General features: G+C 35.6%; 1 protein-coding gene across 2 annotated transcripts in view; it reads left to right on the top strand.

Annotated features, from left to right (window-relative positions):
* Osi24 (Protein) overlaps window positions 1-18,706 on the top strand; it is a 226,835-nt gene that overhangs the window by 168,468 nt on the left and 39,661 nt on the right. Inside the window, exons 3-4 of one of the 2 annotated variants that reach the window (XM_069823218.1) lie at window positions 5,005-5,727; window positions 11,374-11,788. In XM_069823218.1, coding sequence (XP_069679319.1) covers window positions 5,085-5,727; window positions 11,374-11,788 — 1,058 coding nt within the window. In that variant the 5' untranslated portion in view covers window positions 5,005-5,084. Of the gene's footprint in view, window positions 1-5,004; window positions 5,728-11,370; window positions 11,789-18,706 lie in introns of both variants that reach the window. The other variant, XM_069823217.1, reaches the window with a different exon arrangement.

The raw sequence follows: 18,706 nt of genomic DNA, 5'->3' as shown, positions 1-18,706 counted from the left end.
CTGCTACTGCTATTACTACTGCTGTTACTGCTACTCCTGCTGCTGCTACTACTACTACTACTAATGCTACTACTACTACTGCTGCTGTTACTGCTACTACTACTACTACTACTGCTACTGCTATTACTACTGCTGTTACTGCTACTCCTGCTGCTGCTACTACTACTGTTACTGCTACTACTGCTGCTGCTGCTGCTACTACTACTACTGCTGTTACTGCTACTACTACTGCTACTACTACTACTACTACTGCTGTTACTGCTACTACTGCTGCTGCTACTACTACTACTACTGTTACTACTACTCTCCTACTACTACTACTAATACTGCTGCTACTACTACTACTGCTGCTGTTACTGCTGCTACTACTACTACTACTACTACTACTAATGCTACTACTACTACTGCTACTACTACTACTGCTGCTGTTACTGCTACTACTACTACTACTGCTATTACTATTACTACTGCTGTTACTGCTACTCCTGCTGCTGCTACTACTACTACTACTACTACTGTTACTGCTACTACTGCTGCTGCTACTACTACTACTACTACTACTACTACTGTTACTGCTACTACTGCTGCTACTACTACTACTACTGTTACTGCTACTCTGCTACTGCTCTTACTGCTGCTACTACTACTATTGCTACTACTGCTGCTAATACTACTGCTGCTGCTATTACTACTACTGCTGCTGCTATTACTACTACTACTGTTACTGCTACTACTGCTGCTACTGTTACTGCTACTACTGCCTGCTGCTGCTACTACTACTACTACTACTACTACTACTACTACTACTGCTGTTACTGCTACTACTACTACTATTACTGCTGCTGTTACTGCTATTACTATTACTACTACTACTACTACTACTACTGGTGTTACTGCTACTTCTACTACTACTGCTGCTGTTACTGCTAACACTACTACTACTGTTACTGCTAATACTACTACTATTACTATTACTGCTATTACTACTACTACTACTGCTGCTGCTGTTACTGCTACTTCTACTATTACTACTACTACTGGTGTTACTGCTACTACTACTACTGTTGTTACTGTACTACTACTACTACTACTACTACTGCTGTTACTGCTACTAATAGGCCTACTACTACTATTACCAGTGGCGTAGCGTCAATGTAAGCTAAAAAGCTTAGCTTCCCCAATTAATAATAATTTCATAATAAACCTGCAGTTTATAGAGAAAATTATTTATTAATTTTAATAGAATTTATATTTACGCGTTAAATATTGCGATGCGGCAGCTCAGGATGATTTGTGATACAGCAGTAAACAAGAAGCCTGCACACACCAGCTTCCAAGCAGACCGGTTTCTTCTGTGTAATCCACCCCGCAGATTTTCCATCCCTTTTAAACTACCCTAGTCGCAAGGCTCGAAAAGAAGCTAGCTTTAACATTTAAAATAAGTAGTTTCCGAGTTATCCCTATTCGTCACTTGTGTTCAGTTGAAGTGTTAGTGTGCATTGTGGCTGATATAATAAATAATGAGCGAAATAACAGTTCCTGACACTAATTTACTTGAAATTTTTAGGACAATTGTATTATCAAGACTGACTTACGAACAAAAGTGTGCTTGCTGTCAATGAAGGACACAACCAAAAGACAGACGCATACTTACGTAAGGATACTAATATTGTGATTTCTCTAAGTATGACAGGGAGTGAGCGAATGTTATACGTATACGTGTCTATTTGTTAAGAGATATGTGTAAACCGTGAAATCATAATTTACTACGTATCATTTGAGGTCATGCCTTATTGGTGTTACTTACGATGTTCCAACCAATCTTCGACTGCTGACTTGAAATTGACTACTATTTATTTTAAGACTGTATTTTTGTAATACGTTTTCTCATATTGCATGAAAGACAACTTGAGTTAGCTTCCCCTGCTCAAAATTTCATGCTACGCCACTGACTACTACTACTACTACTGCTGTTACTGCTACTACTACTACTACTGTTGTTACTACTACTACTACTGTTGTTACTGCTGCTACTATTACTACTACTACTACTACAAATTAATAGGCTATTAATACTACTGGTTTAGACAAACAATGTCGGAATTTTAAGCCTTTCATATGACTACGTAGAAACAGTAGGTGATTGTATCGTACATGTGATAAAACAGCGCCAATGGAAATTTTGAATTCTACGCGCGAAGTCGTTTCTTCACCCTGTCTCGTAGCTGCGCCACTATTGAAAATGGAGATTCTCGAGGGTATTGAAAACCAATTCACTATAAACTCGCTCTAAAATTGGCTCTTGCCTCAGCTGCAGGATGGACTACAGAACATCATTTGAAACCAAGAGGTGTGCCCATTTAACGAGGTGCGGGAATAGTTCAATAAAGTTCTTCCTCATCGATGGATCGGTCGTCACAGTCAGAACGACATGACTCTTCTCCAGTGATCTCCAAGGTCGCCAGATCTCATCCGGTGTGTAATTTCTTTCTATGGGGATATATCAAAGATCGGATGTAAGTGCTAGCTCTAATTACCAACCTACCTGATTTGAGACGGAGGATTTTTGCTGCTGTTGCAACAGACATACTGACCAGAGAGTGGGAGGAGCTGTACTATTGGTTAGATGTGTGCCATGTAACAAGGAATGCCTACATTGAGCACTTACATTGTGTGGTGTAAAATTTGAATAATTAATCTTCCATTTCATATATGATTTATTATTTTACGTCGCAGGTTAAAGAAGTTAAAACAACCTTAAAACTCCGATATTCATAATGCTGCTATTGATACTACTACTATTACTACTACTACTAATTACTGCTGCTGCTAAATAGTAACAGTGATTGTAATAAGTAATAATAATAATTTCTGCACAACTGCTTCATTTCAAAAGACACAGAGGTGTTTAATACTATGGTTAAAGCAAAATGAAATTCATACACCTCTCGTAGATCTACCAATATCAACAACGGAGAGCCGGCCTACGTGACGCAGTCGATAGAGTGTTGACCTTCTGTGCTCGAGGTTGCGTGTTCGATCTTCGCCCAGGTCGATGGCATTCAAATGTGCTTAAATGTGACAGGCTCATGTCAGTAGATTTACTGGTACGGTATGTAAAAGAACTCCTGCGGGACAAAATTCCGGCACACCGGCGACGCTGATATAAGCTCGGCAGTTGCGAGAGTCGTTAAATAAAACATGTCATTACATTGGTGAAGTGAACACAAACATTATTGGCTTTAACTTCTCTCTTTAAGTTAAATCTTTTTCAGTTAAAAATGCTTTAGTAGTAGTTTGATTAAAATGAGTCTTACTTTTTTTCTCGAATGATCATTGACCTTAGACGTTTTTAACCAAGAAAGAGAGAACACTAAAAACCATTGAGAATTGCGATGGTGTTGAACAGCAACCACGTATGTAAAAAGTGAACAAAATAAGATTTCGCTTGATACCTAACAGTAACATTTTCTTGAAACTTCTGCTCTCCTGTAAAATTGAATATTCTTATATACGAGATTGCTATTCAACACCATTGACAGAGACCTTTTCATAAAAGTATATACAGCTCTTATGACGTGAATATGTTAGGAGAAAATCCACAAACTATTAGGGAAAACACGGAAATTTTACTTGAAGCAAGTAAAGAAATAGGTTTGGAAGTAAATCCCGAAAAGACAAAGTATATGATTATGTCTCGTGACCAGAATATTGTACGAAATGGAAATGTAAAAATTGGAAATTTATCTTTTGAAGAGGTGGAGAAGTTCAAATTTCTGGGAGCAACAGTAACAAATATAAATGATAACCGGGAGGAAATTAAACACAGAATAAATATGGGAAATGCCTGTTATTATTCGGTTGAGAAACTTTTATCATCCAGTCTGCCGTCGAAAAATCTGAAAGTTGGAATTTATAAAACAGTTATATTATCGGTTGTTCTGTATGGTTGTGAAACTTGGACTCTCACTTTGAGAGAGGAACAGAGATTAAGGGTGTTTGAGAATAAGGTTCTTAGGAAAATATTTGGGGCTAAGAGGGATGAAGTTACAGAAGAATGGAGAAAGTTACACAACACAGAACTGCACGCATTGTATTCTTCACCTGACATAATTAGGAACATTAAATCCAGACGTTTGAGATGGGCAGGGCATGTAGCACGTATGGACGAATCCAGAAATGCATATAGAGTGTTAGTTGGGAGGCCGGAGGGAAAAAGACCTTTAGGGAGGTGGAGACGTAGATGGGAAGATAATATTAAAATGGATTTGAGGGAGATGGGATATGATGATAGAGAATGGATTAATTTTGCTCAGGATAGAGACCGATGGCGGGCTTATGAGAGGGTGGCAATGAACCTCCGGGTTCCTTAAAAGCCAGTAAGTAAGTATATACAGCTCTTACTGTACATAAAACTCCCAAGATTATCGCGAAGTATGGAAAGTATCTACGTTCGAAGTCTATTTGTTATTTATATAAGCAATGAAATTCTGAAACAGTTCATTGATATAAAAGAAGCGTTTTCCTAAACATCCTGGGTGCTATTCACAGACATTTCGCTAACCTGCGCTACGAGCGTGCTAAACTAGCCCCGGCTATCGACTGGTTACTTGTACGGGATTCGTATCATATCATGTCATATATCATATCATAACATATCATATCATATATCATATCATATCATGTCATATCATGTCATATATCATATCATATCATATCATATCATATCATATCATATCATATCATATCATATCATATCATATCATATCATATCATATCATATATCATATCATATCATATCATATCATATCATATCATATCATATCATATCATATCATATCCTATCATATCATATCATATCATATCATATCGCTAACACTGGTTTCTGAATACGAAAAACGTTAGTTCGCTGATCATCCACCGGAAGTTGGCGCTAAAAATATCTATGAATACGGCCCCCTTTGTTTAATAATAGAATTTAACGTTGCAAAATTTTGTTTCTAGGTGAGTGGGAGATATGGCAGTTTGGAAGAACTTCCTATGACACCAACCAGCACGACAACTGACTACTGTCAACTTCAAGGATGGATCGACCATTACAGATCCAGCGTCGGAAGCATCCCAGCCGTTTCCTGATAACGACGTTAACTCTTCTTGTATCACTGTCAACACTGACTGCCTGTGCTACACAAGAACTTTCAAAGACTGACAGTAATGTTCACAATAGCCATAGGACTATAACCAATGACAAGTACAATAAGACCAAAGACATTTTTCATCAAAATGACTCAGAAACATGGACAACAAATACAGAACAGTCTTTAGTAACAAATAAATCTTCATTTCTGACCGATTCCGATTGGAATTCGAGTAAATTTAGCGCTGTAAGTTTATTGAAAACCGTGTCTACATTAAAAGAAAATTGTTGGCATAGTAACGAAGTGGTGAAATGTGCAAGGGATACAGTGATGCGAATTATGAGGGATATCTTGATCTCTCCAGATTCATACGAAATTTCAAACGATGTACGACTCAACGAAGGAGATAACGATAGAAGTAACGATATTTTCGATGGTAAGATATTGCATAATGCTGGAAAGAATCTTACAGCGCTACAGGAAATAGTACTGAAGCGTTTGCGCGACTACGAAGTTAAGGTGAATTTACCACTTCTAGTGGACCGCGTAGAAGAATCTGCAAGAGCTGCTTTTTCATGGTTTAAGCCTGGTAAGTGACATTATAAATAGATAGAGTAATCTGGCTTTCTAATGAATCATATATTTCCTATCTATTGCACAGTTTTTCTCGTCTTTAACACCTGCTTATTTTCGAAAAATCCTAAAAAAATTAGAGAAGCGTATTTCCAAAACATACAAATTCCAAAAAGAAATTAAATGTTTTAAATTTATTTTAGTTGGTTATTTAGCTTCCAAGACGTTAAGTCCATTGAAACCATGTCCGTATGACTTATGTCCTCTAATATTTTTATCCACTTTCATTTATGTCCACATTTTATGTTCATCCATTTTTTTGGGTCCATGACTGTTATGTCCACTTTTTTATTTAAGTCCACTTTTATTTATGTCCACTTTTGTTTAAGTCCATTTCTTTTGTACCACTGGAAGATATTCAGGCTGTTTTTGAAAGTCTTATAGATAATATTGAGCCTGATATAATGGATTTAGTATTGTACATGGAAAGAACTTACAGCCGAGGAACACCTGCTCGAGGAAGAAGAAGAGCAATGCCACCTAGATTCGCACCTGAAATAAGGAACACTTATAATCAGGTTCTGGCAGGACAACATCGAATAACTAACGTAGTCGAAGGCTGACACAACCGCTTTCAGAAACACATCGTCACACATCACGCGTTGGTCTGGAAATTCATGTAATTTATCAAGAAAGACCAAAGGAATATGAAATTATAATAATCCAATTGCTTGGCGGGTATTTGAATGTGCGACATCCTATAAAAAGATCGTACCTACAAAATTTAAGTCTAGTAGAAGAGATTGTTCGGAATTACAACCACTACAACGAAGAAGGACACATCAGAACTTACCTCAGAGCTATTAGTTATCATCTGAAGCTGTATGAAGATGAACAGGGAGAAGACATTGAGTAGGGAATTGAAGTCAATTTGTAGATGAACATAATCTATTGTACAGTCATGTAGTGGACGTAAAAATGTGGACATAAAATTTGTGCAATTGGACTAAAATAAAATGGACATATACTTCATAGGACATATATTTATAGACATAGTGTAATGGACTTTAATGTAATGATCATAATAAAATGGACATTAAAATTGTGGACATTATAAAAAGAACCTAACGTCTGTGTTTCGGTTATTTAACGACGCTGTACTAACTACTAGGTTATTTAGCGTCGATGAGATTGGTGATAGCGAGATGATATTTGGCGAGATGAGGCCGAGGATTCGCCATAGATTACCTTGCATTCACATTACGGTTGAGGAAAACCTCGGAAAAAACCCAACCAGGTACTCAGCCCAAGCGGGGATCAAACCCGCGCCCGAACGCAACTTCAGACCGGGAGGCAAGCGCCTTAACCGACTGAGCTACGCCGGTGGCTAAGAAATTAAATAACAAACCGAAAAAAATAATAATAAAATCAGACGGTAGTAATTCTAGATATCAAGTTCTGTACCTACAGTGAACGTTACAAAAAATAACAAAAAATTGTGTTAAATTAAATAATATAAAATATCTGGCTTTACTGAAAAAATATTGAACCTACCGCTCTTTGTCTGCCAACAATTACCACATTGAAGTGTAATAATAGCTTAAGATATTCACGGTGTTCAACATTGTGCGATATTTTTGTATTTATCATTTTGGACGATATTTTTTGCACGTTTTTGGCGAATCATTCATAGAAGAGCTACAATCAACTCTTGATAAGTTGACAGTTTTAAACATCTACACTCTGAGAGACCACCACAGCTATCACAAGTCCATAAACATTCCTCGAACATTGCCCTGTTTTCCCTTATACAGCAGAGAACTTCTACCTTTACTCCATAATCTGCGTCCAATTCAGTAGCCGATTCTATTTCCTGTTATTTCTGAGTCTCTTATAATGTTGTTTTATTACTACTGATAGAAGAGCATTCTTTATTTTTTTAGTCATGGCCAGGGCTGGCGGTTTCGGAACCCAAACAAAAAAACGATGTCCACATAGAGTTGTGACTACTGGTCTACGTCATGCAGTCCCTGTTTACACTCAGCATAAGACAACCACCGATTACAGTGATATAAAGGAGACGGTGTTACATGAAGTACCGGGACTTCAGTCGTTCAGTGCATATAGCGGAAACAATATGCTCCAACGAATAAATATTAAGTAAAATATTGTGAAGGACCTGGGCAGTAAGCAATTCAGCACAAGGTTTTGTCATTCAGTTACAAGAAGACGAAAAGGCAAATATGTAGGCCCATTGTAATACTATATTGCACTAATGGAAAATAAGGATGCTGCAGACATGCATTGCACATGCCGGACAGTAAAATTGACCTTAATATAATACGAATGTTCATTTTGTTATTCAGTCAAATGACTTATCAGTATTTTAAAAAAACATCAATAAAATTTATAAATATAAATATTCATTGAAGTTAAGGTTAAAATAATGCTAACGTTTTCGCCTATTTAGCATCTTCAGGCATTTTTCAAACAATATCATGTGATACATTAATTTACAGTAAATGGAATAACTGTTGGATATATACATTAATCAATCTTAAAACTAAGATATTAAAATCATGTATACATAAATTAGCCTATATAAAATAATATTGGAATCAATAAGAACCATAAGATTCTATCATTTTAATACATTTATAATTATATCAATAATAACGACGCAAACCAGTAATTGGTAAACATATACGATCAAAGGTATAAATTAATATTTGTAGAGGTAATCAATTTTTATTACAAGGTAATATTTTATAAAATTTGAATCCATTTTAATGTCTGCAATTTAACCTTTGTTCTATAGTTGTTTTAATTATTGTCGTAAATTGAATTAGAGATGAGGTTTAATTGGTTCAACTATCACACATATTAAAACCATAACTAATTCAATTATAGTTTATTATTTAATTTGTATACATGATTTTAATATGTTAGTTTTAAGATTGATTAATGTATATATCCAACAGTCATTACATTTACTGTAAATTAATGTATCACATGATATTGTTTGAAAAATGCCTGAAGATGCCAAACAGGCGAAAACGTTAGAATTATTTTAACCTTGGCTTCAATGAATATTTCCATTTATAAATTGTATTGATGTTTTTTTTTAAAATACTGATAAGTCATTTGACTGAATAACAAAATAAACATTAATATTATATTATTGTATATTGACTTGTATGAAAATTATTATTACAATGCTTATTAAAATTGACCTTTCCAGAGAGTTGTGTAAAATTAAAGAAAATCGAAAAAAAAAAAAACCTACTGTAAAGATTTTCAAATGTTCAATGTTGGAAATTCTGTAAGAACACAAACACCCGTCTTTTCATAGTACAGTCATTTATATAATTTAGAGATAGAGCGAAACATCGGATTTCAATCGTAAACAATTTCGAAAATGTGTGTATATCGGCTTTTCAGAATTAGGTTATTCGTATCTTTAATAATGTGACTTCTTGTTTTCTAATTATATTTTTCAATTACAAGCCAAACGGAAAATTGAATGCTGGTAGTACGAAGCTAACACGAGGGAGGAGTGGAAAGTAACGCACAACAATTTTTTTACAGAATATTATTTTGGTTAAGACTGTCAAAGTTGGTAGACAGTTAGTTTGTATCTTGTGCTACAGACAGCAATGGCTCGATCAGGTGTCACCCAAGCAAAACAAGTGGTGACTACTGAGTAAGGATGGCGCATTTGCTAGCATCGTCTAATTCTGAAGAGGAGCGAGTTGTAATCCATTATTTGTGGGTAAAATAAAAAAATCCGAGTGAAATCCACAGAGAAATGTTGGAGGTGTATGGTGCTGATTGTCTGGACGTAAGTGGTACAGATTCTTCGAAGAGGGTTGAGTAAATCTTATCTATGAAGCACGTTCCAGCTGACCAGTGACCACTGCAACACCATCCAATGTCAGAGGCATTGAGGTGGCAATCACTCATCCTACAGTCCAGACCTGGCACCGTTTGACTTTCACCTCTTTGGACTAATGAAAAACTTCCTAGAAGGCCAACGCTTCACTTCGGATGGAGCAGTGAAGTCGGTAGTGTACAGGTGGCTGTATGCACAGAAAACGGAGTTTTATGAACGAGGTGTACTGAATCTGATATTACGATGGAAGAAATGTGTCGATGGACTTTGTTTCTATGTCGAAAAATAGGTAAAACCTGTAGCTTTCTTGTGCATTATTTCGTTTTGCTTACCTATTAATAGAGACAGTCAAAATTCGTGACTCGCGAAATCGCGAAAAACCTAAAAACTAAATAAACATAGTTTAAAACATGGTTCACATAAAAAATATCAACGTTTCAACTAGCGAAACACTCGCGAAAAATCGTAAGAATCCTATGACTCGTGAATTTAGCATATTTTCTGTCGTTATTCACGAAAAGACACAATTTTTCAGAAATTAATAAATACATTATCTAAATTTGGAAATTTTAGAAGTTCTGTTTGAAAAATGCACAAGGTTTGGAATGCTGGCACTAGATGGCGTGAGTTGGAATGGTTTGTAAACGGTCTGATGCAACTGAAAGCAGTTTGAAATCTCTCTTTGATCAGGTGCCAACCTTAAAAAAAATCTATCACCTAATATAGCAGTTCATGCATACAGTGAACTGAAGAACATAGTTAAAAATAGTCCTGGACTTTCAGTGCGAGAAGGTTTGCTGTTGTTACGTGAAGATCACAGTGATTTTGTGGACGGAGCACTCCAAGCTATATGGGTTCCGGTTTGTAATGTTGACTGTGAACGTTTTTTTCTCACAGTTCTCGTATGTGGTAACAAATAGAAGAAGAAACCTTACAGTGACAAACTTAGAACTGTTGTCTGCGTACAACTTTGAATGTTAAATAATGTTAAGTGTCTTAGAATTGTTGTCAACGTAAAACTTTGATTATATAATTATAATTGTCAATTATCTTAAGCAACATAATAATTTAATAAAACAGGGTGAAAATTTCAGGTTTATTCAAGAAATTTTCGTTTTCACTCAAGAATTGTTATCCTTTTTAACCAAGAATTTTAGCCCCTTCTATTCAATAATTTATTTATTTAAGTAGGTTATTTTACGACTCTGTATCAACATCTTAGGTTATTTAGCGTCTGAATGAGATGAAGGTGATAATGCCGGTGAAATGAGTCCGGGGTCCAGCACCGAAAGTTACCCAGCATTTGATCAAATTGGGTTGAGGGAAAACCCCAGAAAAAACCTCAACCAGGTAACTTGTCACGACCGAAATTCGAACCCGGGCTACCTGGTTTCGCGGCCAGACGCGCTAACCGTTACTCCACAAGTGTGGACCTATTCAAGAATTTTGACTGTTTCTACCTATTAAATACGTTGCCAAAAATTGTCGATCCTCCCTTGTATATCCTTTGAACTCGGAAGAAGAAAGTAGTTCTAGACCGTGTGATTTATAAAGAAGCTGATAAAGATCAGCTTAAATGTCAGTGTGGTGAACGGGTTGTAAGTAGGTTTTCTTGACCTCACCATCTTCTGTTTGATCTTGAACTCGAACTCTTTAGGCCAGCATTATAAAACATAGCTACCTCTGGGACTATTAAAAAAATAAATAAAATTTAAGTGTTACATTGTACGCGTAAGCCATATTCCAAGTTCTGATCTTATGTTCCAGCAGGCGCCGGAAAAAGTTCATTCCTGACAGGGTTTGGGCTTGGATTCCTCGCCTTCGGACTCAAGAAGCTCCTCCTGCCCATTTTCTTAGGAGCGCAGATAGTGAAGTCGGTGCTGATCGCCATGTTCCTGCCCAGCATCCTCGGCGGGCTGGGCAAGCTGGTGGGCAAGGGCGTCTCCACGTTCGCGTCTGCTTCAGGGTCTTCGGGACCCTCCAACAACAACATGGAGGACTTCGACTTCAAGGACAACATGGGCTTCGACTCCACGGACTCTGCGACGGCTGACTCCAAGTTCTCTGCTGCCTTCACGTACCCGGAAGCTTATGGAGGACTTTACCAAAATGCGCTGACAGGACTCCCCGCAGGCACCCTTCCTGCTGCGGCGTTGTATATGCCTTCAGGGGCTGGTTCTATCAAGTAAGCATTACTCAGTTTTAAAGTTTCTTAAGTATAAGAGGTTTAGATTACATGTTTGTTTTTCTGAATGAGATAGAAACATAAAAATTATTATTTAAGGAGGGGAGGTACGTCATTAGTAGGGACCGGATTTTTATGTAATATCAAGGTGTGAAATATGTACATATTTATGTAATAAAATAAGCTGACTATGTACCAAAATATGTAAAATCATGAAAATATTTAATATCAATATGTGGCAGGTATAGGATAGGTAAGACTCTCCAGTTATGATTTCATAGAGCACCCGTCTTTTTTTACCGCACACTTGATACATTGCAATTTTTCCATCTGTAGTGAAACCTTCGTCCATCGCAATCATGATTTTATTTTTGTCGTTAGGATTGAAGATACAGAGGCCATTTTAGTTAGTTAAAAGCAGTAGATAAACTCACTTGCACTTTATACTCTGAGTACTAAAATTAGAGAACTGAGTGAAATGAATGACACAACAGAACTGCAAGCACTGTTTCGCTTTACTGGATTAGGAGAAAATAAGAGGAGATGTGGGACACATGTATTTTAGCTGCCCCCTGTAAGAAACAAAGCACCTACTAAAACCTCAAACTATAGGCATTTACAAACTGTTGTTTGCCTGGAACTAAGGACGTTATGTTTCGTGCCGAAATATATATTTTCTTGGGTAGGTAAAAATCTGTGTATTTCAAATTGTAAACTTCCTTAACAGAAGTTTTTTTTTCTTTTTAGAGAAGTAAAAATGAATAAACCCCCTGAATATGTAGATTTATGTAATATCAAGCCATAATATACTCGTATAATGTGGTGTAAATATGTAAAAATATGTAGTATAAAATGTTAATATATTAATGGTAATTACAAGATTCGCAAAGATTTCTTATTTATGTACGGTTAGATTGAAAGGAATATAATATGTAATTACATAAAAATCCGGTCCCTAGTCATTAGCTTTCAAAAATGTATTGAAATTCATTTTTTAGGGGGAAGTACAGCATTGGCTTGCAAAAATTTAGCGAAATTGATTTTGTTATATGTCAGCTACTATAAAAGCTAAATGAAGAAAACTTTTCATGCTTAATACACATAGATTATAAAACACTATTCAGAATATTAAAATAGCTAAAAATGACCTGTAAAAATAATATCAAATTTGCATATTTTTTTACAATCGCAAAGCATTTACACAATAAAATATAGAATTAATTATATATCGGCTTTTACTTTTTTTTTATTATGTATTGTCTTTAGTATTTTATTTAGATCCAAGTTTTAACTTTGTCATTTATTTAATGGGTTTTATTCTTGCTTATTTATTTGCTTTTAAATTATTTTATATGTAGTTTAAGTTTTTACGTGATTCTTTTACTGGAATGTTTTAAAGACCAACATCAACAACATAGGCTAGGATCTTTTACCTATTCCTTCAAGAAATATTTTTTAATCGTTACCTTCAATATAACTTACTTACAAATGGCTTTTAAGGAACCCGCAGGTTCATTGCCGCCCTCACATAAGCCCGTCCATTCCGAGGCTTATTGTATGGATTCGTAACAAAATGTATTTTTACAGTGATGTGTTGTTAGCCCCTCGCCCAAACCCCAAGCTGGAAGACCACCCCTTATCGGCTGTCACGACTGCTGATTCAATATATTCGCAGCTACCCTCCATATCTGGAGGCCGTCTCCTCTATCCGCAACCTGAGGACGCGCCATGCCGTGGTGATAGGGACCCACAATACAGGGACTTTCAATATTACATTTTCTAAATTTTTTATTAAGAAAACAGTATTTCCTGAAGGATGTTGTTGATGTAGGTCTTTAAAACTTTCCAGTAAAATAATCGCGCTGATATTTAATTAATTGTAGATTTTATTTTGCAAATACTTTACGGTTGTAAAAATAATTATGCAAATTTGATATTATTTTTACAGGTAATTATTAGCCATTCTAATATTCTGAATAGTGTTTTATAAAGTGCAATGTATGTATATTAAGCGTGAAAAGTTTTGCTCATTTAGCTTTTGTAGTAGCTGAGAAATAAAAAATGAATTTCACTAAATTTTTGCAGGTCAATAGTGTAGCCTACCTCACCGCTTAACGTAAAAGATTGTTCCACTTTTTTATAATAATAATAATAATAATAATAATAATAATAATAGTAGTAGTAGTAGTAGCTCTATAGTTTGTTTATTGAAATATTATTCAAATGAAATACTTAAATTAAAGCATTTGCTATGCACCGATTTTATTTATTTATTTATTTTTTTTTTACTAATTGCGGATACTTCACTGATCGTCATTCACCCATATGAAGCCAGTTGTGTAGACCAATTTATCGACAGAGTCGTTGCCAGGGTGGGCTATAGAAAGCTGGTCTATGCTACATCCGCAATGAGTAGATGATGGAGATTTGTTAGAATGCGAAAGGGGAACGGGAGCTCCCTGTGTTACCTGGACCACGGACTTTCCAAACAAAAGTTATAAATTTGGGGTACACCAGGGATCGAACTCGGATCCACAGGTTTATAAGTCCAGCGCTCTAGCCACTAGACCACCGAAATAAGAAAGTACATTTTCACTTTCTGGAGTTGACACAAAACTATTGTTCATAATTTCAAAAGCAAGATACATTATTTAATTTATAAATTGTTTGGTTAAGGTGAATTTATGTCATTAATTTGTACAAATTTATATAAAATGGCTATTTATGTATTCTAATTATTCTTATTTCCGTATCAAAAAGTAATAGGAATGTTGAATTACATTAGTGGCCCACAATGAGACTCTAACCGTATTCGTTTCTTTTCATTTGAAAATTTAAGAAAACCCTTTTGCATGTGAATGACAGTCCAAAAAGTATGGGATATTTACAACTATCGATCGGTAATCATTTCAGAAACTAGGGGTTTTACAACTAATGGCAATAATCTTTTAAAAAAGGGTCTTTTTCGTCTCTTCATAGATAGCCTAGATATCTGACTGGAGGGTGTAAAAATTTAGACTGAATTCGAAACGGAATATAGAAAGAACTTAATTTACCATATTTCCTCTTACGAATATAACAATCCGTGGCCCTACAGCCCCTTTTTTGGCTCAGACCGACCAGCCGGCTGCTGGCCACACTTTCAATGCGAAGCAAAAGTGGACGATCATCCAGCCAGAATGGAGGTATCGTGTGGTTATCACAATGATCCTCCAAGCCGTTACAGCTGGCTTTCGTAACCGAATTTCGCTACCTATCGTAGTTCCCCAAGTCAATCACGATGCTGGGTAGGCACCGATCCCATCCACTGGCCCAAAATTTCATGACAAAATTTTTTTTCCCCATGAGGATTCGAACCAGTGCGCATTTCGTAAAGCGAGTCCTAGGCATGATGCCTTAGACCAGTCATGTCAACTGATGCCCATAGGCACGGCACAAGCTCGCGCTTCAGAGCTCAGAAGAGCCTGAGCGCTTTACAGCAGAAAGGAAAGAGACAGACGAAAGATGTAGAATATGTCGTTTGGTCGTGCATGGCCAGCACTGATTCAATGGATAAAGGGAAGAGAACTTATCAAAACTGCATCCATGTTAATTTTTAGATTAAGTCTGAGAAGTGTAAGCGCATTATAAGAATGTAAATTTTAATTTCAATGTTCAGTTTTCACAAGTTTGCTATTTTATTAAAAAGGAATATTTTCTCAACTTTTTTACAGAAATGTAAAATTTTCAAATATGTTTATTTAGTAGCCTTACAGGTACTGAAACCATGTTTTCGTAAATCTAATATATCGTAAATACGTATTACTGAAGTTAGTATTTTGAAAATTTTGAAAATATTAGCATGGAGAATAGTTGTAAGGAAATGAATTAACAAAGCAACTATTGTTACATCATAAAGAAAACATATGCGCCCAAGCTCTATACCTTCAGCAGATTTCGAAAAAATAATTTAATAATCTGATGATAGGACGTTGCCCACCAACATCGTCTTAAAAGCGTAATGCGATAAGAGTTTTGTTATGTAATATTAGTTGCAGTTAAAACATATACATACCTAGGTAACTTTGCTTTGTAGTATAATATTGTTTGATTAGTTTATTGATTTCCTTTATAAGGCTAAAGACATCATCAATATCAGTTCCAACTTATCATGTCATACTCAGTCTCTTTCTCTGGGATATCACTTTTTTATGAATGATGTGTTTCATTCACTTAGTACAGTATAGTTGTACTACTATGGAATTTATGTGAATATTTCTCCTTATTCTTTATTATGTTATTAACGTTTAAAACACAACTGCAATATTAAGAAATTGATATTAGTACTTTTATTTTATATAGAAAATATACAGAAAGAAGCCATATAAAAATAACGACATAAAATTTCACGTTCCGTTTGAAGTTTGTACACCACTGTTTTCGTAATCCAACAGGCTGCTTATTTATATACATAATTCTTCCTCCTTCCATACTTAGCGCTTGATGCCCACGTACAACTTCAAGATCAGAAAAATGCGCTTGTTTTGACATCACTGCCTTAGACTATGACATCACGGCGCGGGACCTTAGGACAATACGAAGCATAATTAAATGAAACTTGTTTGCCCCGACTTAAATGATCTGCTGTCCTTGAAGTAATAAGGACGTGGTATGTGTCGAGAACAATTTAGTTCTGTCAGGCGCCTATATACATGGCTAATGTTATTCCACATCCGTCCAAAAGTGACCAGCGAACGACTTCTTAACAGGAGAAGGCTCTGGACCATCCAACTCACAGCCCCGATTTGTCACCTTGTGACTTTCATATATTGGGATTTTAAACGAAAGAGACACAGACTTCGCACAGAAGGTAATGTGAAGACAGCATTAATGTAATGATCAGTAAAGGTTGTTTTTTCCCGCTTGTCCGCCGCCTCCACAGACAATGGAACATTTGTGTGAATATCTATAGAGATCTCTTCTAAAGAAACTCGCTGTATTCATGTTTCTTTAAACATTGATCTTCCTATATTATATAATGTTCCATTTATTCTACTTAAATTCGCTTAATTTATTTCTATAACAGTGGAAATTTGATATAAGAGGAAAGCCTGGACTGTAGAAAAATGATATGTTACTATATTAAAATACAAGAAATAGCAATGACACAGGCTTTACAGCGACATGGAATAACGTCCAGTCACTCAAGAAAGTTTAAGTCTCATAACAGTCAAGCGGACAGAGAATTTAGTAGCAATAGTTTTGTTACCTGACGTCACACATGATACAGCGCACTAAGAATCTCCAGGAGGCAGTCATGAAATGGATATTTTAAAGACACGTCTCTCACGTACAATGAGACCTACTTCTCAGAGAAAAGAGAATTTATTATATTTTATAGCATGTTATAGGACTTTCTATTCAAGGAATCTTGGCACTATCATTGTAAGCAGTTCTCACTGCTTTTGGTAAGTCGTTTTGTGTACAGTTAAAATCTTTCTAAAATACTGGCATCTGATGATATGGATTAGATAGTCTAAAAACGTCGTTGGTAGGTAAGTTGAAAATGAAGCGTAGTGAACGTAACTAATAATAATAGAACATTTAGGGTCTATTGTATAAACCATTTAATCTTAGATCAGAGGTTAAATTGATCCTCGTTCTAGCTGAACTTGAAATTTTGTGTTGTATAAAGTCTAATCTGAGATTAATTTGTCTTAAACTAAAGTCAACTTTGACTGAAGAAATTTCTCCGATTAAGTTAGATGATCCAAGTTCAGTTATTTCTTTCTGTTTGAAATATACGAGTGACAGATTGTGTAAATAAAATATCCATTATTATTATTAGGCCTACTAATAAATATGGAAGATATATATATATATATATATTTTTTTTTTTTCAATTTCTTCCCTTAATACACATTCTTATATATTATAAGGCTCTATCGTGTTCAGCAGTATCAGATAACATAACCTATAATTATATTATGTTTATAACAAGCATTAATTATTAATGGATGTGATAGGTACATTCATACATTTTCAATTAACTGTATTACTAAACGAAAATTGTCATTTTATAAAGCTTTATTATGTTTAGCAGTATCGAACACCATAACATGATAACAATTTAGAGAACAGTCAACCTTCTTATTGTCCGCCATTATTTACAATACACAAAACAAACCAGTGTCTCCAACAGAGTGAGCGGAAAGTCGCCAAAAAGTAGTTGGAAAGTTGCTAGATTTCTCATTATCAACAAAGAAATATCAAATTTTGTCACTATGGGGTGCTAAAAAGATCGCTAACTCCCTGTTTAAGCAATATAAAAGTTAAAAGAAATTGTCGTTGAAAAAGAGTTAAAGTCACTAGATTGGCAACACTGAACAAACCTGTACAACATGATCCGCGCATCACATACTTCACATGTTTATGCGATGTTGCCAAATCCTTTTCACGTGAACTTAGATTGCATTTGAACCTAGGTAATTTGATCGCAGAAAAGTTTTATACAATAGAAGAAGTGTCTGAACTCGGTTCACTTTCCGATCTTCGATCAAAGTTGATCTGTAGTCAGGGAGTTTTATACAATTGGGCCTTAGAGAAACTAGCGTTTTTAACATAGCCTATAATCTATGGATGTAACCTACTGTAAATGTTTTAAAATATAGCTACGCTTTAAGCCTTACAATGTGGTACACAGTTCATTAAGTTGTTGTTCCAGAACACATCCTGCCTCTTCGAAAGTTCTCTTGTTTGTTATTCAACACTGTGAATTATGTAATCTGATTGGATTTGAAATAGATAATGATAAATCAAAGTCATTCCAGATAATTTTACGCGGTGTTACGCCACTGTCAGACACCAAGTCGGGAAGAATGTTTCGCTGCTGGTCAGACGGTTGAATGCGCTCTCGGTAGGTTTATTTAATCCTTCAGT

This window comes from Periplaneta americana, chromosome 4 (assembly GCF_040183065.1).
Source record: "Periplaneta americana isolate PAMFEO1 chromosome 4, P.americana_PAMFEO1_priV1, whole genome shotgun sequence".
NCBI classification, from domain to species: Eukaryota; Metazoa; Arthropoda; class Insecta; order Blattodea; family Blattidae; genus Periplaneta; species Periplaneta americana.
This window is presented reverse-complemented; position numbering and strand designations above follow the sequence as displayed.